Source organism: Chrysemys picta, chromosome 4 (assembly GCF_011386835.1).
Source record: "Chrysemys picta bellii isolate R12L10 chromosome 4, ASM1138683v2, whole genome shotgun sequence".
NCBI lineage: Eukaryota > Metazoa > Chordata > Testudines > Emydidae > Chrysemys > Chrysemys picta.
Window position 1 is genome coordinate 3,020,545 of NC_088794.1, and position 25,257 is coordinate 3,045,801.

Below are 25,257 nucleotides of genomic sequence, written 5' to 3' on the forward strand. Positions count from 1 at the left end.
GGGCGAATGGAGCAGGCAGAGCCCAGCGGGGAGCTGCGCGCCCCTAGTGCGGGGCATCGGACCCTGCCCGCCCCCTAGCCCGGCACTCGCCACCCCCCCGCTCCCCCATCGCGGGGCAGGGCAGGTGGGGCAGGGGCTCCGGAGCGGAGCCGGCGCGGAGACCGTTTCCACGGGGCTCCGGACCAGAACCAGCCTCTCCGCATCCACGGGGCCGGGATCCGAGCCGCGGGGGCTGAACCGGACCGGACCGGACCCAGCACAGGATCCAGTGGGTCCCCGACCCGCTCAGTGGCTGGGAAACCACAAGGACCCGAGCTCCGATCAGCACGTAGCCCCGGGGCCAGGCTCACCAGGAGTGGGATCCCCGGACGGGATCCACTGGGATCCACTCATGAAAGGATCCACCTGGGACCCGAGCCCACCTTCCCTTCAGCTCCCACCTGGGGCTTGATCAGTCCGGTCACGGGATCCACTGGGACCGCAGCCTGGCCAGGACTCGGGATCCACTGGGATCCTGGATCTCCCAGGACCGGCCCCGGGGGAAGTAGATCCCACTCCTCCCCCAGCTACGGGATCTGCCCTGGGAATCTGCTTCCTCCCCCCCCTGCACTGACCTGGGAGAGGCTCCCCGGGGTCACCGGATCTGTTGGGATCCCAGGAGCACTGGATCCACCCTGCCCCCGCCCTGGCGGCCCCATTGGATAAGGGGGCAGATCCCTGCGCTGGCTCCCCCTTCTGGCGGGGCCGCCTGGAGTCGAGATGTTCTGGATTCGTGGATTCCTTCTTCTGGTCCTCCGGAGCTCGGCTGGGCTCCAGGGAGAAGGTGAGTCCCTGCCTCTGAGCCCAGGACTCCTGGGTTCTCTCCCCGGCTCTGGGAGGGGAGTGGGGTCTGGTGGTTAGAGGGGGAGAGGCTGGGAACCAAGACTCCTGGGTTCTGGCTCTGGGAGGGGAGTGGGGTCTGATGGTTAGAGCAGGGTGGGTGGGAGCCAGGACCCCTGGGTTCTGGCTCTGGGAGGGGAGGGGGGGTCTGGTGGTTAGAGGGGGGGAGGCTGGGAGCCAGGACTCCTGGGTTCTCTCCCCGGCTCTGGGAGGGGAGTGGGGTCTGGTGGTTAGAGCAGTGTGGGTGGGAGCCAGGACCCCTGGGTTCTTTCCCCAGCTCTAGGAGGGGAGTGGGGTCTGGTGGTTAGAGCAGGGGGGGCTGGGAACCAGGACTCCTGGGTTCTCTCCCTGGAGATCTCTGTGCGTCAGTTCCCATCCAGGGGTTGACCTGGGGGCATAGATGAAGGGCAGGGGGGTAGCGTTACACCCTGCAGGGGGGCATTGGGAGGTGAGGGCCGTAACCCCCAAAGTCCCCGCTCCCCAGAGATCCCCTCCTGCGTGGGCGCCCCTGGAGGAGGAGGAGGGCAGGGCTGGGCAGAGGGCTGTCAGCTGTGGAAGGAGGATCCCCGGCCTGCCAACCTCCCACCAGCCAGAGACTGGCCAATTTCCCCTCCTCCCCACACGGCTGCCAGGCCCCCCAGAGGGGACAGGCCCCAGCCCCCTGAGACAGCCAGCCCCTGCCTTGGGGCCCGACGGGACCAGACAATACAGGCTCTGCAGAGGGTGTAGCCGAGGGCCAAGGCACCATGTGCGGAGCGAAAGAAACAGGCTAAGCAGGGCTGGGTGGGGTCACGACTTGGCAGGCAGATGGGGTAACACACAGTGCTGTGGGGCTGGGAAGGGGGCGCCGTGCTGCAGGGAGCAGGGGAGGGGTCCCCCCCCGCTCTCTGTGTGAGTGGCAGCTCCGGCCTGCCGAGTATCCCGAGGGAGTGGGGGCTGCCAGCCCCTGGCGGCGTTTGGGGAGTCCCCACAAATCGATTTGTCAGGCAGCCCAGGCAACGGAAACTCAGACCCCATCCGCCCCGGGGAGAGGGCAGCCCAGGATCCAGGAGATGCCACATTTTATAACCCAGAACCAATGTCTGGAAACGGTGCCCAGTTTGGGGAATCTCTGCTTGGCACAGACCAGAGCTGGCTGCTCTAACCCATTAACTGGGGAGAGAACCCAGGAGTCCTGCCTCCCAGCCCCCCTGCTTTAACCACGAGCCCCCACTCCCCTCCCAGAGCTGGGGAGAGAACCCAGGAGTCCTGCCTCCCAGACCCCCCCTGCTTTAACCACAAGCCCCCACTCTCCTCCCAGAGCCAGGGAGAGAACCCAGGAGTTCTGGCTCCCAGCCCCCCCTGCTCTAACCACTAGACCCCACTCCCCTCCCAGAGCCAGGGAGAGAACCCAGGAGTCCTGGCTCCCAGCCCCCCCCTGCTCTAACCCACTTGACCCCACTCCCCTCCCTTCCCAGATCTGGGGATAGAACCCAGGAGTCCTGCCTCCCAGCCCCCCCCTGCTTTAACCACGAGCCTCCCCTCCCAGAGCCAGGGAGAGAACCCAGGAGTTCTGGCTCCCAGCCCCCCCCCTGTTCTAACCACTAGACCCCACTCCCCTCCCAGAGCCAGGGAGAGAACCCAGGAGTTCTGGCTCCCAGCCCCCCCTGCTCTAACCACTAGACCCCACTCCCCTCCCAGAGCCAGGGAGAGAACCCAGGAGTCCTGGCTCCCAGCCCCCCTTGCTCTAACCACTAGACCCCACTCCCCTCCCAGAGCCAGGGAGAGAACCCAGGAGTCCTGGCTCCCAGCCCCCCCTGCTCTAACCCACTTGACCCCACTCCCCTCCCTTCCCAGAGCTGGGGATAGAACCCAGGAGTCCTGGCTCTCAGCCCCCCCCTGCTCTAACCACTAGACCCCACTTCCCTCCCAGAGCCAGGGAAGGAACCCAGGAGTCCTGGCTCCCCCTTCCTCTTTTTCCCTCCCCTTCAGGGTGAACCCCATTTCTTACCACTGCCCTGCTCCCTGATGGGAGTTAAGGCTGCAGACAGCTGCCTGGACCAGCTGCCAGGCGCCAGGAAACCTATCGCCTCCTGCGGCAGGCTCCGCGCCCGCCCCACAAAGCCCCTTGTGAGGGATCCGAGCCCCCCATGGCGCCGCCCCCCCAACCACCTGTCCATCATAACGCCGGCTATTTTCATGCATGACAACAGGTGGGACGGGTCCCCAGAGCCCTGTGTCTGCTGCGGAGGCGCTGAAACGGGGAGGTGTGTGGGGGGGGTCTGGTTACAGGACTAGGGGGGCTGATCCTGCCCCAGAGGGGAGGAGGAATGGGCTAGATGGGCCCCAGTGGGGCATCTCCATCTTTGCTGGGGAATAGATTGTTGATAGAACCCAGGAGTCCTGGCTCCCAGCCCCCCACCTCTCCCTGTTCAAACTCCCTAGACCCTACTCCCCTCCCAGAGCAGAGGACAGGATTCCCAGCTCTGGGAGGGGTGGGAGGCTGGGGGGTCAGAGCGGGGGGACTGGGAGCCAGGACTCCTGGGTTCTCTTCCCGGCTCTGGGAGGGCAGTGGGGTCTGGTGGGTCAGAGCAGGAGGGGCTGGGAGCCAGGATTCCTGGGTTCTCTCCCCAGCTCTGGGAGGGCAGTGGGGTCTGGTGGGTTAGAGCAGGGGGGGCTGGGAGCCAGGACTCCTGGGTTCTCTCCCGGCTCTGGGAGGGCAGTGGGGTCTGGTGGGTTAGAGCAGGAGGGGCTGGGAGCCAGGATTCCTGGGTTCTCTCCCCGGCTCTGGGAGGGCAGTGGGGTCTTCTTCACCTTGTGCTCTAAGGGCTGTCATGGCCCCCACATCCTGTTTCCTGTGCTGTTGACGTGGTGTGTGGCAGGGCTGCCCGCCCCCACGCCCTCCCAGACCAGCATCTCTCGGGAAGGGAGGCACTCCAGCTGTTCCAGCAGCAGCTGTCGCAGCCCTTCCAGATGTGGCAGGCCATGAAATGGGCCTGGATCCCTCCCCGCCCTGCCACAGCTCTGCTGTCAGACACCTGCCCTGCTCTAGCCACCAGACCCCACTCCCCTCCCTGAGCCAGAGATGGAACCCAGGAGTCCTGACTCCCCCTGCTCTAGCCACCAGACCCCACTCCCCTCCCTGAGCCAGAGATGGAACCCAGGAGTCCTGGCTCCCCCCTGCTCAAACCAGTAGATCCCACTCCCCCCCAGAGCTGGGGAGAGAACCCAGGAGTCCTGGCTCCCAGCCCCCTCTGCTCTAACCATTACCTGGTAATCACCTGCTGTTCATATGCTGATCTACCTGTTCGCTATCAGGACAGGATCATCCAGACTGTCTGTTCTCCCAGCGGAGATGGAGCCAACCCATCGGGGCCTATCTCACCCGGGGCTGGATCCTCCCTGACAAAGCGCTCTGTAATCCGGTCCCGGCACACCTAACTCCGCCACCGCCCCACAGCTAGATGCGTCTTCTGATTCATCTTGGGGCAAGCCGGAGCCCTGAGCCCTGGCTCTCTGCTGGGCAGCGTCGTCACGCCCAGTCGTTAATTATAACCCCCCTGGGAAGGTCTCCCCCCAACTTCTCGCGCCTTTGAAGGGCTCCGGCGCTGATGCCAGGTCCTCGGCTGGGTTTTCCAGAAGCGCCGTCCGGAGACGGGAGCATGTCTCCAGCTTGCCCGTCCCTCCACTCCCCAGACCTCTGAGGTGTCCTCTCTGGGATGAACCTCTTCACCGATGGTCCATCCTTCCCTCCAACTTCTAACATCTTTCATCTCAGGGGGAGGGAGAGCTCAGTGGTTTGAGCATTACCCTGCTAAACCCAGGGTTGTGAGTTCAATCCTTGAGGGGGCCACTTAGGGATCTGGGGCAAAATCAGTACTTGGTTCTGCTAGTGAAGGCAGGGGGCTGGACTTGATGACCTTTCAAGGTCCCTTCCAGTTCTAGGAGATGGGATATCTCCATTAATTTAATTTAATTTTTAATTTAATCTTCATCTCCTGCTCCATCCCCCCATCTTCCCCATCGTCCATTCTCCATGCAAACCCTCATCTTCCATTGATTTCAAACGTCTTAAAGCCAGAAGGCACCATCTCATCTGACCTCCCAGATAACCCAGGCAGGAGACGTTCGCCCAGTGACCCCCTGTATTGAACCTAATAACGTGTGTATTGACTAAAGTATCATCCACCAGGAAGACCTCCAGTCTTGAGTGGAGTCTGGTGGGTCAGAGCAGGGGGGGCTGAGAGCCAGGACTCCTGGGTTCTCTCCCTAGCTCTGGGAGGAGTGTGGGTAGAGTGGGAGGGCTGGGAGTCAGGACTCCTGGGTTCGCTAACCCCTCTCTCTTTCCTCCCCCAGCGCCCTCCGAGTGCTTCACGGTGAACGGCGCCGATTACCGGGGGGCCCAGAACCACACATCCCCTGACGGCCGGGGCCAGCCCTGCCTCTACTGGAACCAGACCCAGAAGCACGCCTACAACACGGCCAAGTACCCCAACGGGGAGTGGGGCCTGGGCAGCCACAACGCCTGCCGGAACCCGGACGGGGATGTCCAGCCCTGGTGCTACGTCCTTGAAACCGAGGAGGGGATCTACTGGAAATACTGTGACATCCCCAGCTGCCACAGTGAGCGGCGGGGGGGCGCCGGGCCCTGCCGTGGCAGGGAGGGAATGGCAGGGGTGCCGGGCTGCAGCGGGGGTGGGGGGGGGCTCGTTACACCCTAACCCCGTCTCTCCTTCCCTCAGTGCCTGGATATATCGGCTGCTTCCTGGACTCAGGCAACCCCCCGGCACTGAGCGGCAGCAGCGGCACCTCCAGCAAACTGACCATCCAAGTCTGCATCCGATACTGCCGGAAGCGAGGGTACAAGGTAACCCCCCCTCCGGCCCTCCCCGAGCCAGCCAGGCCCCTGCCCCGGGGTCGGGTGGCAGCCGGCGCCCCCTAGAGGGGCGGTGGCCGGGCAGGTGGATGTAACCCTTTGTTCCCTGCAGTTCGCCGGCGTGGAGGCCGGATGCGCCTGCTTCTGTGGCAGCGAGGGGGACCTGCGGTGGGCCCAGCCCGTGGGGGCCGTGGAATGCGACCAGGTCTGCTTCGGCAAGGCCAGCGAGCTGTGCGGGGGGGACGGCCGCATCGGGGTCTACGACGGTGAGCGGGGTCTGGGGAGGAGGGAGAAGGGGGGGAATCTAGGGAAGATGGGGCTGTGCTGCAGGGAGCGGCATGGGATCAGCAGGGGGCGCTCTCCCCTGGCGGTCAGGGCTGGCCCCGATGCCCCAGTGCGGCGCTAGGGGGCGCTGTGCTGCAGGGAGTGGGGGATCAGCAGGGGGCGCTCTCCCCTGGCAGTCAGGGCTGGCCCCGATGCCCCAGTGCGGCGCTAGGGGGCACTGTGCTGCAGGGAGCGGGGGATCAGCAGGGGGCGCTCTCCCCTGGCGGTCAGGGCTGGCCCCAATGCCCCAGTGCGGCGCTAGGGGGCGCTGTGCTGAAGATCACCATCCTCCCAGATCATTAACCTTTTCTGCACCTCAGCCCGGTTGGCCTCCCCTCCACGGCTCACCCCTGCTCTCCCCCCCTCCAGTGTCTGTGGGGGCCTGCCAGGGGAACTTCAGTGCCCCCTCCGGGGTCATCTACTCCCCGGATTTCCCAGACGACTACGGCCCCGACAGTAATTGTTCCTGGGTCCTGCGCCCGCCGGGCTCCAGCGCCGTGGAGCTCCGCTTCCAGATCTTCGAGATCCGGGACCCCAACGACCGGCTGGAGCTGCGGGATGGGCGCAGCCACCGACTCCTGGCTCAGTTTGACGGGCATCACCGCCCCGGCCCCGCCCTCCTCCTCCCCACCGACGTCCTCTTCCTCAGCTTCCGCTCCGACCAGCTCCTGCACGCCCAGGGGTTCGCCGTGGCCTACCGGGGTGAGTGGGAGCTGTTCCTACGGGGACCCCTCGCCCGGCGCTGAGATGCGGCCCCTCTGGGGTGGGGCGGCTGGGTTCATAAGCTGTAGCCACCTCAGGCTCTTGGATTGGGGGGCGGGGGAGAGCTGCCTTTGAACTCGGATCCTCAGCCCAGGTGCTGTTAATGATGCCCTGGGGGCTGGAGCCGGGGTCTGTAATTAGGCGCTTGAACACCTGCATGGGAAGGGGGGCTGGGGCGCGGATGTCACTGCTTGGCAGCAGATATGCGGGAAAATTCCCTCCAGGGAATCCCCTCCCGTCTAATCCCCCCGGAGAGCGCCAGGGCGGGGGGCTCCCTAGGGGGCGCTCTCTCCTGGCCGTAAGGGCTGGCCCCGGTGCCTCGGTGCGGTGCTAGGGGGCGCTGTGCGGCAGGGTGTGGGGCAGGGGGGCTCCGTAGGAGGCGCTCTCCCCTCGCAGGGACTGCTGGTCCCCGGGGGGCGCTAGGGGGCGCTGTGCGGCAGGGAGTGGGGCAGGGGGGCTCCGTAGGAAGCGCTCTCCCCTGGTGTCCCTACCTGCTGGTCCCCGGGGGGCGCTAGGGGGCGCTGTGGGGCAGGGGGGCTCCGTAGGAGACGCTCTCCCCTCGCAGGGACTGCTGGTCCCCGGGGTGGCACTAGGGGGCGCTGTGCGGCAGGGTGTGGGGCAGGGGGGCTCCGTAGGAGGCGCTCTCCCCTCGCAGGGACTGCTGGTCCCCAGGGCGGCGCTAGGGGGCGCTGTGCGGCAGGGAGTGGGGCAGGGGGGCTCCGTAGGAGGCGCTCTCCCCTCGCAGGGGCTGCTGGTCCCCAGTGCGGCGCTAGGGGCCGCTGTGCGGCAGGGAGTGGGGCAGGGGGGCTCCGTAGGAGGCGCTCTCCCCTCGCAGGGACTGCTGGTCCCCGGGGGGCGCTAGGGGGCGCTGTGCGGCAGGGAGTGGGGCAGGGGGGCTCCGTAGGAGGCGCTCTCCCCTGGTAGGGACTGCTGGTGCCCAGGGCGGTGCTAGGGGGCGCTGTGCGGCAGGGAGTGGGGCAGGGGGGCTCCGTAGGAGATGCTCTCCCCTCGCAGGGGCTGCTGGTCCCCGGGGCGGCGCTAGGGGGCGCTGTGCGGCAGGGAGTGGGGCAGGGGGGCTCCGTAGGAGGCGCTCTCCCCTCGCAGGGACTGCTGGACCCTGGGGGGCGCTAGGGGGCGCTGTGCGGCAGGGAGTGGGGCAGGGGGGCTCCGTAGGAGGAGCTCTCCCCTCGCAGGGACTGCTGGTCCCCGGGGGGCGCTAGGGGGCGCTGTGCGGCAGGGAGTGGGGCAGGGGGGCTCCGTAGGAGGCGCTCTCCCCTCGCAGGGACTGCTGGTCCCCGGGGGGCGCTAGGGGGCGCTGTGCGGCAGGGAGTGGGGCAGGGGGGCTCCGTAGGAGGCGCTCTCCCCTGGTAGGGACTGCTGGTCCCCAGGGCGGTGCTAGGGGGCGCTGTGCGGCAGGGAGTGGGGCAGGAGGGCTCCGTAGGAGATGCTCTCCCCTCGCAGGGGCTGCTGGTCCCCGGGGCGGCGCTAGGGGGCGCTGTGCGGCAGGGAGTGGGGCAGGGGGGCTCCGTAGGAGGCGCTCTCCCCTCACAGGGGCTGCTGGCCCCCGGGGCGGCGCTAGGGGGCGCTGTGCGGCAGGGAGTGGGGCAGGGGGGCTCCGTAGGAGGCGCTCTCCCCTCGCAGGGACTGCTGGCCCCAGGGCGGCGCTAGGGGGCGCTGTGCGGCAGGGAGTGGGGCAGGGGGGCTCCGTAGGAGGCGCTCTCCCCTCGCAGGGACTGCTGGTCCCCAGGGCGGCGCTAGGGGGCGCTGTGCGGCAGGGAGTGGGGCAGGGGGGCTCCGTAGGAGGCGCTCTCCCCTCGCAGGGACTGCTGGTCCCCAGGGCGGCGCTAGGGGGCGCTGTGCGGCAGGGTGTGGGGCAGGGGAGCTCCGTAGGAGGCGCTCTTCCCTCGCAGGGGCTGCTGGTCCCCAGGGCGGCGCTAGGGGGCGCTGTGCGGCAGGGTGTGGGGCAGGGGGGCTCCGTAGGAGGCGCTCTCCCCTCGCAGGGGCTGCTGGTCCCCAGGGCGGCGCTAGGGGGCGCTGTGCGGCAGGGTGTGGGGCAGGGGAGCTCCGTAGGAGGCGCTCTCCCCTCGCAGGGGCTGCTGGTCCCCAGGGCGGTGCTAGGGGGCGCTGTGCAGCAGGGAGTGGGGCAGGGGGGCTCCGTAGGAGGCGCTCTCCCCTCACAGGGGCTGCTGGTCCCCAGGGCGGTGCTAGGGGGCGCTGTGCGGCAGGGTGTGGGGCAGGGGGGCTCCGTAGGAGGCGCTCTCCCCTCACAGGGACTGCTGGCCCCCGGGGCGGCGCTAGGGGGCTCACGGCTGACTCTCTCTGTCCAGGGGTGAAGGGCCCCGTGTTGGAGACCTCGGAGGGTGACTCCCAGACGTTGCCCAGTGACCTGCTGCATCCAGCCTTCACGGACCAAGTCAACTCCAGCTGGACCCGCAGCGCCGACGACATGGCCATCGGGGCAGGAGGTGGGGAATGGGACCCGGGTCTCTCCCCTCCAGGGGGCGCTGGCTCCCATCCCACCCCAGGGCTGGAGACTGACTGGCTCCGGGGGCAGGGAATGGGGCGGGGTCCTCTCCCCTCCAGGGGGCGCTGGCTCCGATCCGGACCCAGGGTCGGGGACTGGCTGGCTCTGGGGGCAGGGGAATGGGACACGGGGCCTCTCCCCTCCACTGACCCTTATTCCGGCCCTGCTGCACTTCCATACCCTGCCAAGGGTCTCCCCCACCAGCTAGCATTCAACTGCCCGTACTCACAAACACTGTGCTTTGTCAGCCATTTTTGTAGGTCCTACATAATCTCTACCTATTCCTTCTCTCCCAGGCTGGATGATGTACACAGCTTCAGGGGCCTTCCTCCTCATGCTCCTCATCATCTCATACCACCTGCGGAAGAGGTGAGATCCTGGGACGGGCATGGTGGGTCAGAGCAGGGGCGACTGGGAGCCAGGACTCCTGGGTTCTCTCCTGGTTCTGGGAGGGGAGTGGGGTCTGGTGGGTTAGAGCAGGGGGGACTGGGAGCCCGGACTCCTGGGTTCTCTCCCAGCTCTGGGAGGGGAGTGGGGTCTGGTGGGTTAGAGCAGGGGGGACTGGGAGCCCGGACTCCTGGGTTCTCTCCCAGCTCTGGGAGGGGAGTGGGGGCTGGTGGGTGAGAGCAGGGGGGACTGGGAGCCAGGACTCCTGGGTTCTCTCCTGGTTCTGGGAGGGGAGTGGGGTCTGGTGGGTTAGAGCAGGGGGGACTGGGAGCCCGGACTCCTGGGTTCTCTCCTGGTTCTGGGAGGGGAGTGGGGTCTGGTGGGTTAGAGCAGGGGGGACTGGGAGCCCGGACTCCTGGGTTCTCTCCCAGCTCTGGGAGGGGAGTGGGGGCTGGTGGGTGAGAGCAGGGGGGACTGGGAGCCAGGACTCCTGGGTTCTCTCCCAGCTCTGGGAGGGGAGTGGGGGCTGGTGGGTTAGAGCATGGGGGGCTGGGAGCCAGGACTCCTGGGTTCTCTCCCGGCTCTGGGAGGGGAATGGGGGCTGATGGGTTAGAGCAGGGGGGACTGGGAGCCAGGACTCCTGGGTTCCCTCCCGGCTCTGGGAGGGGAGAGGGGTCTAGTGGGTTAGAGCAGGGGGGGCTGGGAGCCAGGACTCCTGGGTTCTCTCCCTGTCTCTGGGAGGGGAGTGGGGCTTGTGGGTAGAGTAGGGGGGCTGGGAGCCAGGACTCCTGGGTTCTCTCCTTGGCTCTGGGAGGGGAGTGGGGCTGGTGGGTAGAGTAGGGGGGCTGGGCACCAGGACTCCTGGGTTCTCTCCCCAGCTCTGGGAGGGGAGTGGGGTCTGGTGGGTCAGAGCAGAGGGGGCTGGGAGCCAGGACTCCTGGGTTCTCTCCCGGCTCTGGGAGGGGAGTGGGGTCTGGTGGGTCAGAGCGCGGGACTGGGCACCAGGACGCCTGGGTTCTCTCCCGGCTCTGGGAGGGGAGGGGGGCTGGTGGTTAGAGCAGGGGGGCTGGGCACCGGGACGCCTGGGTTCTCTCCCTGGCTCTGGGAGGGGAGGGGAGGGGAGTGGGGGCTAGTGCTTGCTGCACTGCTCCCTAGTGGCAGCCGCCAGCACTGCAGCACCCTGTCCCACCTGCGCCCGGTCTCTCTCCGCAGGACCTGCCTGTTTGTGCAGAAGAAGAGCGGGGGGCTGCCCGGCTCCTTCTCCTCCGCTGCGGGCCCCCGGTGCCGATGCCAGTGCCTGGGCGGGGAGGCCTGGGCTGTGGCCTATCGGCACACGGGGGTGCTGATCTGCTCCCGCCACCCCCGTCCGCTCCCCGGCTCCGACGACGAGACTGTGTCCGACTGCACCTGCCTGTGTCACAGCTACGAGAACCTGGCGCCCAGCAGCCAGTCCTCCCTCAAGTCGCTCCTGTCCCCCAGCTGAGCTGGGTGGGCGGGCGGACCCCCGCAGGACTCCCCTCCAGAGCCGGGGGCAACCGCAGAACCACTGCTTCGGAGGAGAGCTGGGGGGACCCCGGAAACGAGCATTCGTGCCCCCAGTGTCTGCTGCCCCCTGCAGCCCCCAACTCCACAGAGACCCCAGAACTGGGGGTTCATGCCCCTCCCACTGTCTGCTGCCCCCTGCTGTCCGTGAGCCCCACAGAGAGACCCCCCAGAAATGGGGATCACAATTCCCAGCGTCTCATGCTGCCCTGGAGCTACGCAGCCCTACGAATGGACCCCGCCCCCCAAAATGGGGTGTCTGCTTCAGGGTCTGAAACAACCACTGCCTCGCCATACCACCGGAGACGGCATCTTAGGTGGGGTGGGTGGCCCTGTCTAATGCTGTGCCCTGGGCCCCACAGATGTACCCCAAAATGGGGTTTGTGCCCTCCCAGTGCCTAACGCGACGGCCACCCCTTGACGATGATGCTGGTTTGAGCCCCTGAAAGAAGTGGCTCCAATCCAGCCCCAGGGCAGGGGACTGGCTGGGTCGGGGGGCACGGGGTGGGACACGGGGCCTTTCCCTCCAGCAGATGGCGAAGAGCAGCTCTGTGCCATGGGGCACCTATGGACACGTGGGGAGTAGGGGGCAGGGATCTGTGGATGGGGTGTAGCTCCCCTGCAGGGGGTGCTGTGTCCCATATGGGGTGCACGAATGCCCCCCCGGGGGACCCGCAGCAACATGCCCTGAACCAGGAAGAAAGATGATATGAGAATGATCCAGATTAAATTATTTTACATATGGGAATGTCTCTTCATTAGCATCGCGGGGAGGGGGCTGGGAGCCAGGATGCCTGGGTTCTCTCCTGGCTCTAGGCAGGAGGTAGGCACGGGGCTGGGAGCCAGGACGCCTGGGTTCTCTCCTGGCTCTAGGCAGGAGGTAGGCACGGGGCTGGGAGCCAGGACGCCTGGGTTCTCTCCTGGCTCTAGGCAGGGGGTAGGCACGGGGCTGGGAGCCAGGGTGCCTGGGTTCTCTCCTGGCTCTAGGCAGGGGGTAGGCACGGGGCTGGGAGCCAGGACGCCTGGGTTCTCTCCTGGCTCTAGGCAGGGGGTAGGCACGGGGCTGGGAGCCAGGGTGCCTGGGTTCTCTCCTGGCTCTAGGCAGGGGGTAGGCACGGGGCTGGGAGCCAGGACGCCTGGGTTCTCTCCTGGCTCTAGGCAGGGGGTAGGCACGGGGCTGGGAGCCAGGACGCCTGGGTTCTCTCCTGGCTCTAGGAGAGGGGTGGGCGTGAGGCTGGGAGCCAGGACGCCTGGGTTCTCGCCTGGCTCTAGGAGGGGGGTGGGGTTGGCTGGTTGGGCGAGGGCGGCGGGCTGGGAGCCAGAACTCCTGGGTCCCGACCCTGATGGCATGTTGAGGGAGGTTTAGGCTGGGCACAATTCAGTGTGGGCTGAGTCGGGTCCAGGAGGTCTTATGCTAATGAACTGCTTTGCGTGACTATTTTATGCTAATGAGGTGAGCAGAGGCAGTTGGCTGTATAATCTGTTCTTCCGCTGGGAGGGGCATTTATGATGCTATTGAGCCAGTTGTTACATCAGAACATGAGAACGGCCAGACAGCGTCAGACCAAGGGTCCATCCAGCCCAGCGGCCTGTCTGCCGACCGCGGCCAAGGCCAGGTGCCCCCAAGGGAATGAACAGACCAGGGAATCATCAAGTGATCCATCCCCTGTCGCCCATTCCCAGCTCCTGGCAAACAGAGGCTGGGACACCATCCCCGCCCAGCCTGGCTAATAGCCATTGATGGACCTGTCTCCCATGAATTTATCTAGTTCTTTTTTGACCCCCGTTATGGTCTTGGCCGTCACAACACCCTCTGGCAAGGAGTTCCACAGGTTGACTCTGTGTTGTGTGAAGAAATACGTCCTTTGGTTTGTTTTAATCCTGCTGCCTGTTACTTTCATTGGGTGACCCCTAGTTCTTGTGTTATGAGAAGTAATAAACAACACTTCCTTAACTACTTTCTCCACACCAGTCATGATTTTATAGACCTCAATCATATCTCCCCTTTGCCGTCTCTTTTCCAAGCTGAAAAGTCCCAGACTCATTCATCTCTCCTCATACGGAAGCCGTTCCAGACCCCTCATCATTTTTGTTGCCCTTTTCTGAACCTTTTCCAATTCCACTAGATCTTTTTTGAGATGGGGCGACCACATCTGCACGCAGTATTCAAGGTGTGGGCGTCCCATGGGTTTATACAGAGGCAATATGATATTTTCTGTCTTATTCTCTATCCCTTTCTTAATGATTCCCAACATGCTGTTCGCTTTTTTGACACCACTGCACATTGAGGGGATGTTTTCAGAGAACTCTCCACAGTGACGCCGAGACCTCTCTCTCGAGTGGGAACACTTCCTTTAGACCCCATCGTCGTAGATGTATAGTTGGGATCATGCTTTCCAATGGGCATCACTTTGCATTGATCAATGCTGAATTGCATCTGCCATTGTGTTGCCCGGTCACCCCATTTAATGAGATCCCTTTGTAGCTCTTCGCAGTCTGCCTCGTCAGCAGTTTTCTATCAGCTGCAAAATTCGCCCCCCCCCCAATGTTGACCCCTTTTTCCATCTCATTTATGAATAGATTGAAGGACTGGGCCCAGTACAGACCCCTGGGGAACCCCACTATCTATTGCTCCCCATTCTGAAAATGGACCTACCCTTCGTTCCCTGTCTCTTAACCAGTTCCCGACCAGTGGGAGCATCTTCCCCTTATCCCATGGCAGCGCCCTTTGCTTCAGAGCCTCTGGGCAGGGACCTTGTCAAAGGCTTTCTGAAGATCTAAGTACATTATATCTGCATGATAGATTTGCATATGATATGCTAATAAGGGGCGTGGCCTGCTGCTGAAATGCCCGGGTGAGCAGGTTTTACCCAGGGGGCAGCAGGGGGCATGAGGCTAATTAGGCGAGCCTATTTGCGGCAAGGTTCTGGGCTGGCTCTTGGGGCGTGGCCTTTACGTATTATGCAAATGATGCAAAAGGCAGCAAATGAAGCTGTGGGCGTGGCCTGTATAAATAATCGAACTCTTGGTTTCTGGGGCCGGCATCCAGTGAGGGGGCGGGGCATATATTATGCTAATACAGGGGAATTCCGTCGCGCCCCTGCGGAACTTCGTGGGCGTGATCCGCATATATTATTCAAATTATGGAATTCCGGCGATCCTGCCGCTACGACCCCGCTGGCAGTATCAAGCAAAAGAGGGCGCCGCTGTTGTCCAATAGGCAGCGGCCGGCAGGCTTTATGCTAATGAGGAAGGACTCTATTTGGCCGGAAAGGCTGTGGGGCGGAGGATGTGGGCGCGGCCTGCATATGTTATGCAAATAAGGGCACTCGGGGACTTGACAAGCTGCGCGCGCGGCCACTTCCCTGCTACTGAGGAAGGCGGGGCGGGCCTGTTTTATGGAAATGAGGGGGCGTGTATTTATTATGTAAATAAAAAAGCTCCCGGGAGTCCTTGCAGCCCGAGCTCGGCCACTTTCCCTGCCGCTGAACGGCGGCGGCGGCGGCGGGGGGGTATGCAAAATGTATGCACATGAAGGGGCGGTGCACCACCATGCAAATCGAGAGTGAGCATTTCTCATGCAAATAAAGGCACCTTCACGTCCCTGCTCCGGGGAAGGCGGGGAAGCCCAGAGGCAAGCGAGGGGGCGGGGCAGCGGCATGCTAATGAGGGCGGTGGGCGGGGCGAGTGAGCTCACAGCGGGCGGGGGCGGGGCGCGGCTGCCGCTGGCCGGGCGGGCGGAGGGAGGCGGCGGCGCCGGGATGCGGCGGAGCTGACCGCGGGGGGGGGGCCCCGGGCCATGGCCTACCTGGGGGGGCCCCGGCTGCTGGACTGGGCCAGCTCCCCCCCCCACCTGCAGTTCAACCGCTTCGTGCTGACGGGCTACCGGCCGGCGAGCTCGGGCTCGGGCTGCCTGCGGAGCCTCTTCTACCTGCACAACGAGCTGGGCAACATCTACACGCACGGTGAGCCCGGGCCCCGATCCCCCCCGGGCAGTGCCCGATCCCTCCCCTGTACCCCGATCCCCCCCGGCCCCGGGTACCCCGATCCCCCCCGGCCCCGGGTACCCCGATCCCCCCCGGGCCCGGCCCCCACCGACACCCCGATCCCCCCCCGGGCAGTGCCCGAACCCCCCCGGGTACCCCGATCCCCCCCGGGTACCCCGATCCCCCCCGGGTACCCCGATCCCCCCTGTACCCCGATCCCCCCCGGGCAGTGCCCGATCCCCCCCGGGTACCCCGATCCCCCCTGTACCCCGATCCCCCCCGGGTACCCCGATCCCCCCCGGGCAGTGCCCGACCCCCCCTGTACCCCGATCCCCCCCGGGCCCGGCCCCCACCGACACCCCGATCCCCCCCGGGCAGTGCCCGATCCCCCCCCGTACTCCGATCCCTCCCGGCCCCCCGATCCCCCGTACCCCGATCCCCCCCAACACCCCGATCCCCCTGGCCCCGGGCCCCCGATCCCCCCCCCGTACCCTGATCCCCCCCCCCGGACCCCCTGATCCCCCAGGCCCGGGCACCCCGATCCCCCCCGGCACCCTGATCCCTCCCCAGGCAGTGTCCCATCACCCCCATGTACCCCTGGCCCCCCCGATCCCGCCCCGGGCACCCATATCCCCACGGCCCGGCCCCCCCAATCCCCTCCGGCACCCCGATCCCACCCCAGGCCCAACCCCTGGCAGTGCCCGCATGACCCAATCCCCCCCGCCCGAGCCCCCCAGCAGTGCTCCAATGCACCCTGATCCCTCCCGGCACCCCGATCCCGCACCCTGATTTCCCCCCGGGCCTGATCCCCCCCCCCCCCCCCCCAGGCAGTGGCCGCATCGTCCTATCCCCCCAGGCCCGATTCCCCCGGCAGTGCTCCAATGCGCCCTGATCCGCCCCCCCGCCCGATCCCCCCAGGCACCCCTATCCCATCCCCTGGTAGTGTCCGCATGTCCTCATCCCCCTTGGCCTGACCCCCCGGGCAGTGCCCCAATGCACCCCAATTCCCCTGGCCCCAGGCACCCCAATCCCCCCGGGCAGTGCCCCAATGCGCCCTGATCCACCCCGGCCCCGATCTCCCTGGGTATCCTGATTTCCCCCCCCCTGAGCACTGCGCCCTGATCCCCCCTGGCCCAATCCCCCCCGACCCCCAGGCACTCTGATTTCCCCCCCTCCTGCACCAGCCACCTACACCCACTGCGCCCCAGTTCCCCTGCACCTTGATCCCTCCTGCACCGGCCCTCTACATGCCCTGCAGGTTCATCCGCCCACATGCGCTGGCACCCTGCCCCCCGACCCCGCTGCACTGACTCCATACCCACTCCCCGACCCGTTGAGCATGCCACGGTCCTATATACCCCAGTCCCTGAGCCCCATGGACTCAACCCCAATCCCCCAGCTCCTACAACCCACAGCACCAAGACTCCCTGCCCATGCACTGAGACCCGCCCTGGACCGCTGTCCCCAATTCCCCACCGATGCACCGGGCCCCTGAACTGGTCGGTTCCCTCTCCTGGGCTCCCCAGCAGCCAGTCCCCACATCGGGCTCCTATGCCCACGGGGGATCTGGAGAGCATGGGGGTTCCCCCCAGCAGGAGAAGAACCCGGGAGATTGGCTCTGCTGGGGCTGGGAGCCAGGACTCCTGGGTTCTATCCCAGCTCCGGGTGGGCAGGGCCTCTCTGACGTGTGATAAGGCCCTTGACTGCAACCATGCCAAGTGAGGCCTAAGTTCATGAGCAGAAACTGCTTCCTGGGTCCCCACCCAGCCTGCGCAGGAATGTGCCACCTGGCTCCCCTGGGAGCCCAGCTGACGTCAGTTCCCCCTCGATCTGCTGAGCGGAGCACAAAATCAGCCCCAAGGTGCCATTGGGATCCAGGAGGCCTGGCTCCTACCCAGCCCCCGCGCTCTGCCCCACCAGACCCCACTCCCCTCCCAGAGCCAGGGATGGAACCCAGGAGTCCTGGCTCCCAGCCCCCGGGGAATGGGATGTGGGTGGGGCATCCCTGGTCCTAGGAGATGGGTTTGGGCAGTTCCATCCTGTTACCCCGCAACCCCACCTAATGGTCGGTGGCAGAGGAATGCGCTGGGGATGCCCCAGATCAAGTTAATAGCTTCCTAGGACTCCTGGGTTCCATCTGTGCCTCTGGGAGGGGAGGGGAGTGGGGGCTGGTGGGTTAGAGCAGGGCGGGCAGGGAGCCAGGACTCCTGGGTTCTATGCCCAGCAGGGTCTCTGTGTTCTGCATCCCCTGCTGAGCTCACCCCTGGCCTTCAGGGACCTTGGTCCTAGAGCCTATGGGGCCAGGTGGGACCGTTGGCTGGGGCAGGAGTGACAGTGGATCCCTGTTGAGCCGTGACCTTCTCTGCCTCCTCCAGCATCCCCGCGGCCCCCCCTTCCTGGTGCCTGAGACATCTCCTGGGATTAGCTGGGATCAGCTCAGCTCAGGGGCAGATTCACCTGAAGAGGCAGAGGCAGCCGGATGGTTTAGAGGTCAGATCAGGACTCCTGGGTTCTCTCCCTGGCTCTGGGAGGGCAGTGGGGGCTAGTGGGTTAGAGCAGGGGGGGCTGGGAGCCAGGACTCCTGGGTTCTCTCCCTGGCTCTGGGAGGGCAGTGGGGGCTAGTGGGTTAGAGCAGGGGGGGCTGGGAGCCAGGACTCCTGGGTTCTCTCCCTGGCTCTGGGAGGGGAGTGGGGTCTAGTGGTTAGAGCAGGGGGCTGGGGGCCAGGACTCCTGGGTTCTCTCCCCAGCTCTGGGAGGGGAGTGGGGGCTGGTGGTTAGAGCAGGGGGGGCTGGGAGCCAGGACTCCTGGGTTCTCTCCCTGGCTCTGGGAGGGGAGTGGGGTCTAGTGGTTAGAGCAGGGGGCTGGGGGCCAGGACTTCTGGGTTCTCTCCCCAGCTCTGGGAGGGGAGTGGGGGCTGGTGGTTAGAGCAGGGGGGGCTGGGAGCCAGGACTCCTGGGTTCTCTCCCTGGCTCTGGGAGGGAGTGGGGTCTAGTGGTTAGAGCAGGGGGGCTGGGGGCCAGGACTTCTGGGTTCTCTCCCTGGCTCTGGGAGGGCAGTGGGGGCTAGTGGTTAGAGCAGGGGGGGCTGGGAGCCAGGACTCCTGGGTTCTCTCCCCAGCTCTGGGAGGGGAGTGGGGGCTGGTGGTTAGAGCAGCGGGGGCTGGGAGCCAGGACTATGCATGTGTCTGAACTGGCATAGATCATCCATTCAGCCCCCAGTTATGTCCCTGCTGGAGGATATGGGGGTCCCTATTCCTGGGTGAGGATCTGGGGCTGTGTCATTGGCCGGTTTACCAATACGCCCTGCTTAGATCCCTGCCTCGTTCATAGCCCTCAAGCCCTTTCCTCCAGAGTCAGGGCGTGAACCCTGGCGTCCGGGCCAAACCCCAGCTCCCGTCTGCATTCCTCAATCAGATTAAATTGGATACAGGCTTCTTCACGTCCTGTCCCATACCCTGTGGTGGTGTGTGTGGCTTTTACTAGTTGCCCTGCCCCAGAAGTGGCTGCGTCTCAGGTTCAGGGATCCCTTCACTGAAGGAGGTGGATGGCTCAAGGCCAGGAGCCAGTTCTCTGGCGCCAGTTCCTGCTGTTGTTCTCCGCCTGGCAGTGCCAGGATCGATGCTTCCTGCCATGTGAGGGGCCGGGGAACTGCCCCCTTGACACACAAGCTGTGGGGAGGGATGGATTGATCCTGTCAGGGCAGGTGGGTCAGGGGAGTTGTGTTTTGGGAGAGAAGGGATATCGAGGGAGGGGGCTTGGAATGTGAGGGGCAGAGACCAGGAGGATTTGGGGGAGATGTGTATGGGGGGACAGGGATATGGGGTTCTGGTAATGTGGGGAGACATGGGGGGATCAGAGGAAAGTGCAGGCTGGGGCTATACGGAAGGGGCTGATAATTTGGGGGGGGAACTGTGGGGGGCTGGAGATTTGGGGGGCTGGGGCCCCTGCGCAGGGATGTTGGTGGGGGGAATGGGATCCTGCCTGGCGGAGCCCTGTTGGGAGTGGAGGCCAGAAGGAATTGGGGGGAGACATGCAGGAGGGGATCGTGTGAACTGAGCTGATCTCTCTCATCCCCGATGATTTTGAGAGCGGGGAGCCCAGGCGGGACATGGTTCCATGAGGGGAAATGGCCTCCCCTTCCCTGGTGCTGTGATGCGGCCCCCTCTGGGGTGGGCAGCGGGGGCTGGTTACACCGGGACCCCTTGTGTGGCACTTAGACACGGCTGTTCATACGGGGACCCTGCGCCTGGCGCTGAGATGCAGCCCCTCTGGGGTGGGGCACTCTCTGCAGCACCCTGCCCCCTGGCAGATCCTCCCTCAGCTTTTAGCTCGCTGCTCCTGCTAACGATGATCTCGTTAAGGGCTCAGGGCTGAACCTGGGGCCCTGACGTCAGGGGCCAGTGCCTGCCTCCCCCACTTAGCTCCCTGCCTAAGTGGCTTAGACCTGGGTGCCCTACAGGTGCCCCTGGCAGGACCGAGCCCATCCTGCATCACCCATGGCTGACACAAGTTGTGTGTTTCTCTGCGTAGCACCCAGGCAGACACCTGGGCTCAAGAGACTTCCCAGTCTCCAGGACTCCTGGGTTCTGTCCAGGCTCTGGGAGGGGAGTGGGGTCTAGTGGGTCAGAGCAGGGGGGCTGGGAGCCAGGACTCCTGGGTTCTCTCCCTGGCTCTGGGAGGAGAGTGGGGGCTAGTGGGTCAGAGCAGGGGGGCTGGGAGCCAGGACTCCTGGGTTCTCTCCCTGGCTCTGGGAGGAGAGTGGGGGCTAGTGGGTCAGAGCAGGGGGGCTGGGAGCCAGGACTCCTGGGTTCTATGTGAAGTTGGCGTTGGGAAGTATCTCTGGAGTGTAAATCATGATTATTTAACGTCTCACTTGGCCTTAGATGCCGAGGTCGTTACCTGAGCTCTGGCGCCACTCATGAGAGAGCAGTGGGGATCCCGCTCTGCCCTGCCCCAGAGCTGGTTGCCTCTAAGCACCAGGCAAGCCACCCCCCTGCGGCATTGTGTGTGGCTGTTCTCCAGCTGCCCCGCCCCAGAGCTGGCTGCATCTCTGCTGGTTCATATTCCCTCTGCAGCCGCTGGCAAGCTGGTGCCATGGGCTCGGTGCTCCCACCTGTCAGCAGAACAGCTCAGCGTCTGATTTCTTTGCTGATTCTGCTCCCGGTGCCCTTGGCGCTGGGGAGGGGAGGGGAGGGAGGGGTCACCTCTAGACATCTGGGCCTGGCACTGGGGGGTCGGATAGCCCTTTCCAGCAGGATGTGGGAGACCCCTGCCCTCAGAACCAGGACACCGCAGGCCCTTCAGAGAGGCTTAAAGCAGGGGTGTGGGGTAGAAGGGCTGGAAAAGCTCAAGGGGGCTGTGAACTAGGGTGGGAATGTATTCATACACTATCGTTATCTGCAAAGGGCTTATCGATCGTAACTGTCCTGCCACGATCAGCAGGAGAGGGGGGGCTAGTGGGTTGGAGCCGGGGCCGGGGGGGGGGGGGGGGGGAATTGGGAGCCAGGACTCCTGGGTTCTCTCCCCAGCTCTGGGAGGGGAGTGGGGTGTGGTAGGTTAGAGCAGGGGGGGCCAGGAGCCAGGACTGAGAGGCACCGGCAGAGCTGGGGGGCAGGGAGCTCCGGGCTGGGACAGCAGGGGGCTGTCGGTCAGGTCACCTCACTGTCCTTGGGGCTGTCCCTACCATGCAGAGCAAATAACTGATAAAGTGATGCCAGGTGCATCTTCGCTCCTCGCTCTCTGCCCTCCAAGGACTTTTTTTGGTGGGGGGGGGGCTGTCTGCAGCTCTTCCCATCTCTGCCTGTTGTAGAGCTGGGGATAAACCCAGGAGTTCTGGCTCCCAGACCCCTCCGCTCTAACCACTAGACCCCACTCCCCTCCCAGAGCTGGGATAGAACCCAGAGATACTAAGACAATTGGGGTCATCCTGGGGGACCCTAAGATGCAGCCTGGGGGAGGAGTGCAGTGCCCGTGCAGAGGGGGGTCTGGGTCTGGGGCGACTCCAGGGGAGGGAGCTAGCTTGTGGCACTCGGGGGGGACGGGACACGCTGCCTGGATTGGGTTGCCCAAGGGGAGTGGGGTGCCCCATGGCCGATCACTGCCGCTGAGCCTCCCCGTCTCGGTCTCAGGCATCCCCCTGTTGGGCTTCATCTTCCTGCTGCCCCTGTCCATCCCGTGGGCGCGGATCTCGGTGGGCTGGCTGGCCGTGGTGCACTACCTGGCCTGCGTGGTGCCCCAGCTGGGCAGTGTGCTCTACCACCTCTTCATGAACCACGAGGGGGGCCCGGCCGTCTACCACACCCTGCTGACCCTCGACATGTGCGGGGTCTGCATGGTCAACACGCTGGGTGAGTGGGGGGCTGGGGAACTGGTTGGGCGGTTATGGAGGGGCAGAGCTGGGGGGGACTGGTTGGGGGGCGTGGCAGGACTGGTTGGGGTTATGGGGAGCAGAGCTGGGGGGGACTGGTTGAGGGCAGAGCCGGGGGTGTGGGGGGACTGGTTAGGGGTTATGGAAGGTCAGTGCTGGGGGCTAGGGTAGATCCGGTGGAAGGGCAGAGGATCCCAGGGTGGAGGGGAGGGTAGTGGCACTGTGGGGCAGTGCAGGGACAGGGTGGGTTGGATGGTGCTGAGAAAGGGCTGGTTGCCCCCCACCTCTAACCCCTTTGCTTCCCCCCCTCCCTGCAGGTGCCCTTCCCATCATCTACTGCACCCTTGCCTGCTCCCCAGTTCCCCGCAGCGCTGCCCTGCTGGCCTACACGGCGCTGTCCAGCTACGCCATCATCTGCGCGGTGACGGCCCACTCCAACGTGCGGCGCCTGCGCTCCTTCGCCTGGCAGGCCCTCTTCCGCTTCTTCTTCTTCTACCTGCGCTGGGTGGGCCTGGGCACAGGCCACCCCTCCTCGCTGCGCTCGTATCTCATCATGGATGGCCTGGCCCTGCTGGGGGGCGTCATCAACGTCTCCCGCATGCCTGAGCGCTGGCAACCCGGCCGCTTCGACTACTGGTTCAACAGCCACCAGATCATGCACGTGCTGGTGGTAGTCAGCATCCTCTACCTCCACTGGGGGGTGGTGGCCGACTTGCTGTGGGTCACCAGTTATGCCTGCCCCCAGGACTGACCGGGCCCGCCAGCCAGCGCGGAATGGTGTGGTCTTGTGGCTGCATCCCTCCAGGTCACCACACGATGGATTCCCGTTGGCCAAGGGGTCTTCTGGGTGGCCGGTGGTGGATTCTCATTGGCCAAGATGTCTTCTTGATCCACTCCCGTTGGCCAACAATGGATTCCCATTGGCCAAGGCGCCGTCTCCAGTCCTTTTGGCCAAGGGGTCTTCTGGATGGCCAATGATGGATTTCTGGTGGTTTTGGTGACTTCTGGATCAACTCCCATTAGCTAAGGGGTCTTCTGGCTCAGCAGAGCAGGGCTCCCACTGGCTGAGAGTCATTGTGGATCACCAGGGTTGGATTTCCATGGTCGAGGGCTCTTCTCAGTGCCAGCAATGACTTCCATTGGCTAGACTCTGGATAGACTCCCTTTGGCTGATGAGGGTGCTTCTGGGTCACTAGCCACAGACTTCCATTAACGAAGCTCCAGCCAGATGCCCACTGTCCGTGGGTCATGCTGGACCACCAGGGATGGATTTCTATTGGCTGCGATCCTTTGGATCCTTCTGGATCACCAGCAGTGCTCGCCCGTAGGGACTGGGGGCAGGGTGGGGGGCTGCGAGGGGGCACTATTTTGAGGAGCTAGGGGGTGGAGAAGCCCCTCTCCCCCTTTTATCCAGGTATCCTACAGACTTTGAGACACCATGCAATACTTTCTACTTTTTAAAGGGCTGACGCGGTGCCTGGATGCTGGGGTCTGCACTGACTAGGGGCTCGGGGGAGGCAGCCCAGGAGAAACTGTGTGCATGGGGGGAGGTGGGGGGGGGGGCGGGGGAAGGAGGCAGTGGAATCTAAGAGCTACAGTGGGACTCCTGGGTTCTCTCCTCAGTTGTTGCCATCATCCTTGGGCCAAGCGGCTTCAGCTGCTTGTGCCTCAGTTTCCTGTTGCTCCCTGCTCTGGGCGTGGGGTGGGGTGGGGGGGTGTTTCCTGTTACTGAGCCCTGGTCTGCACTCTCCCCCTGCAGAGGAACAGGTATTCCCCTTTCTGCAGCAGTCACGGCTCCTGGTGCAGTAACAGCCAGCAGGGGACTGTGTCCCCATCAGCCTGTTTTTATACTACACGTCCCATCTGCTGCTAATCCTATGGTGCTCACCGGGAGCCCCGGGTGTTGAGTGCCAGGGCTCTCCTTCCACCCTCTGCTGGCATTGGGGTGTACCTACTGTTCCCCTTCCCCTTACGTAACTTAGGGCCACTCAACACAGAGGCAGCGCTGGATCATTGTTTTCCAATCCCTGTTCACTGGGCCCTGGATAGCTAATCTGGATCCTGAGCAGGGAGGTGTGTGTATGAATGAAGCTAAACTGGATTCAGAAGCCACAGGTGTGGGAGTAGCTGAACTGGTTCTCAATCTGGATTCCAGTTAGCCGCATGCATACATAGCTAAACTCGTTCTCAGTCTAGATTCCTGTCCAGAGGCCAGGTGTGAATGTAGCTAAACTTGTTCTTAATCTGGATTCCAATTGCCCAAGTGTGAATGAAGCTACCCTGGTTCTCAATCTGGATTCCAATTGGCCATGTGTAATGTAGCTAAACTCATTCTCAGTCCTGATTCCTATCATGAGGCTGCATGTGTGAATATAGCTAAACGGTTTCTCAATCAGGATTCCAGGTGGGAGGCCGTGTGTCAATATAGCCAAATTAGATTTTTAATCCAGATTCTAAGCTGGTTTTACCAGGAAACGTATATGGGGTCAAGCTGGTTCTTAAGGTGGAAGCCAACTTACAGAAGCAGTTCTTAAATTCCATCTTGTTCTCCAATTGTTTTGCTCAGTGTAAATGGGGCCCGCTCAGCCTCATTCCTGGCGGGCAGCCACACTGGTTTAGAAACCAGATCAGTATTAGAAACTTGCTTGAATTGCCATATAGACAAACTTTTAAGGAAGCAGTACAAAGGGTAGTAGAGGTAGAGTAGGACCGTGGGTGGACAAAATGGACAATTGAGACAGCTGTGCTGTGCCAAGACAAGGAGTCAAGCATCAGCGGGTAACCAACCACACAGCATGATGTGGATTACAGGAGGGAGAGATGGGAGCAAGGACTCCTGGGTTCTATCCCTGTTCAGGGAGGCGAGCAGGTTCTAATGGTTAGTGTTGGGGTTCTGTCCCCAGCTCTAGGAAGGGGATAGGGTCTAATGGTTTGGGGACAGGGGAGAGGAGACATCAGGCTTTCTGGGTTCTGTGTCTCTGTTGTCCCACCCTGTAACTGAGGCCAAAAGGAAAGCTAAGAAGTGGGTTGCAGGCTGTGAACTGTTCTCCCACGTTGAAGGGATGGCTGTATTTCTCTGGCCTCCCTCAGAGGGGTGCTGTTGGGTGGGTTCTGCTCCCCCCCCCACCCCCCAATCCAGTCTTGTCTCCGTTATCTCAGGGCACATGAACACAGCTAGTGTTCGCGGCTTAGTACCGAAGCAACATATCTTTTTAAATTAAAAATGCAAAACTGAAAAGTAAGAGGCTAAAATCCACATTGTGCCAGGGTGGGGGGAGCAGGGGGATGGAGGTTCTTACGGGCCACTGCCTCCCTCCAGGGTCCTGTTGGATGGTAGCTCTAGGCTTCAATAAAGCAGAGACAGAGCTCATGTGCGTGTGGTTCTTAGTCCTCCGGCCATAGCTGGCTCCAGGACCTCCGTTTCCACTGGCAGAAGCGTCGCCTTGCTCCATTGAAGGCTAGGAATCTGCTGCAGAGACGGTAGAACAGAGGTGAGACCTCTGGAGGAACAAGCAAGGATGGTGCTGCTGCATGCTTCCACCCTGGGATCTCCAGCACCAGTTGGGCATGGACCTTCAACCCTCCTCTGTCCCCAATGGGCATGAGTCTTCTCCACTGATGTCCCACCTCT

The 25,257-nt window shown here is 63.9% G+C and overlaps 2 protein-coding genes across 4 annotated transcripts; both read left to right on the forward strand.

The window, feature by feature from the left end:
• LOC101937901 (kremen protein 2) lies at positions 1-12,015 on the forward strand. Its single transcript, XM_065591170.1, has 8 exons — positions 1-823; positions 5,215-5,481; positions 5,601-5,725; positions 5,847-6,000; positions 6,428-6,760; positions 9,148-9,285; positions 9,641-9,713; positions 10,944-12,015. Exons 1-8 carry the CDS (start codon positions 760-762, stop codon positions 11,212-11,214), a joined length of 1,425 nt encoding a protein of 474 aa, XP_065447242.1. The 5' UTR covers positions 1-759; the 3' UTR covers positions 11,215-12,015.
• A 2,955-nt stretch (positions 12,016-14,970) lies between these two features.
• Positions 14,971-24,996, forward strand: PAQR4 (progestin and adipoQ receptor family member 4). 3 transcript variants are annotated; one of them, XM_065591176.1, is made up of 3 exons: positions 14,973-15,238; positions 21,388-21,606; positions 21,944-24,996. In XM_065591176.1, exons 1-3 carry the CDS (start codon positions 15,073-15,075, stop codon positions 22,375-22,377), a joined length of 819 nt encoding a protein of 272 aa, XP_065447248.1. In that variant the 5' UTR covers positions 14,973-15,072; the 3' UTR covers positions 22,378-24,996. The 3 variants fall into 3 exon arrangements, with proteins under 3 accessions (XP_065447249.1, XP_065447248.1, XP_023968323.3); XM_024112555.3 differs by lacking the exon at positions 14,973-15,238 and adding an exon at positions 17,259-17,749; XM_065591177.1 differs by lacking the exon at positions 21,388-21,606 and having other exon boundaries at positions 14,971-15,238.
• Positions 24,997-25,257: the final 261 nt, after the last annotated feature.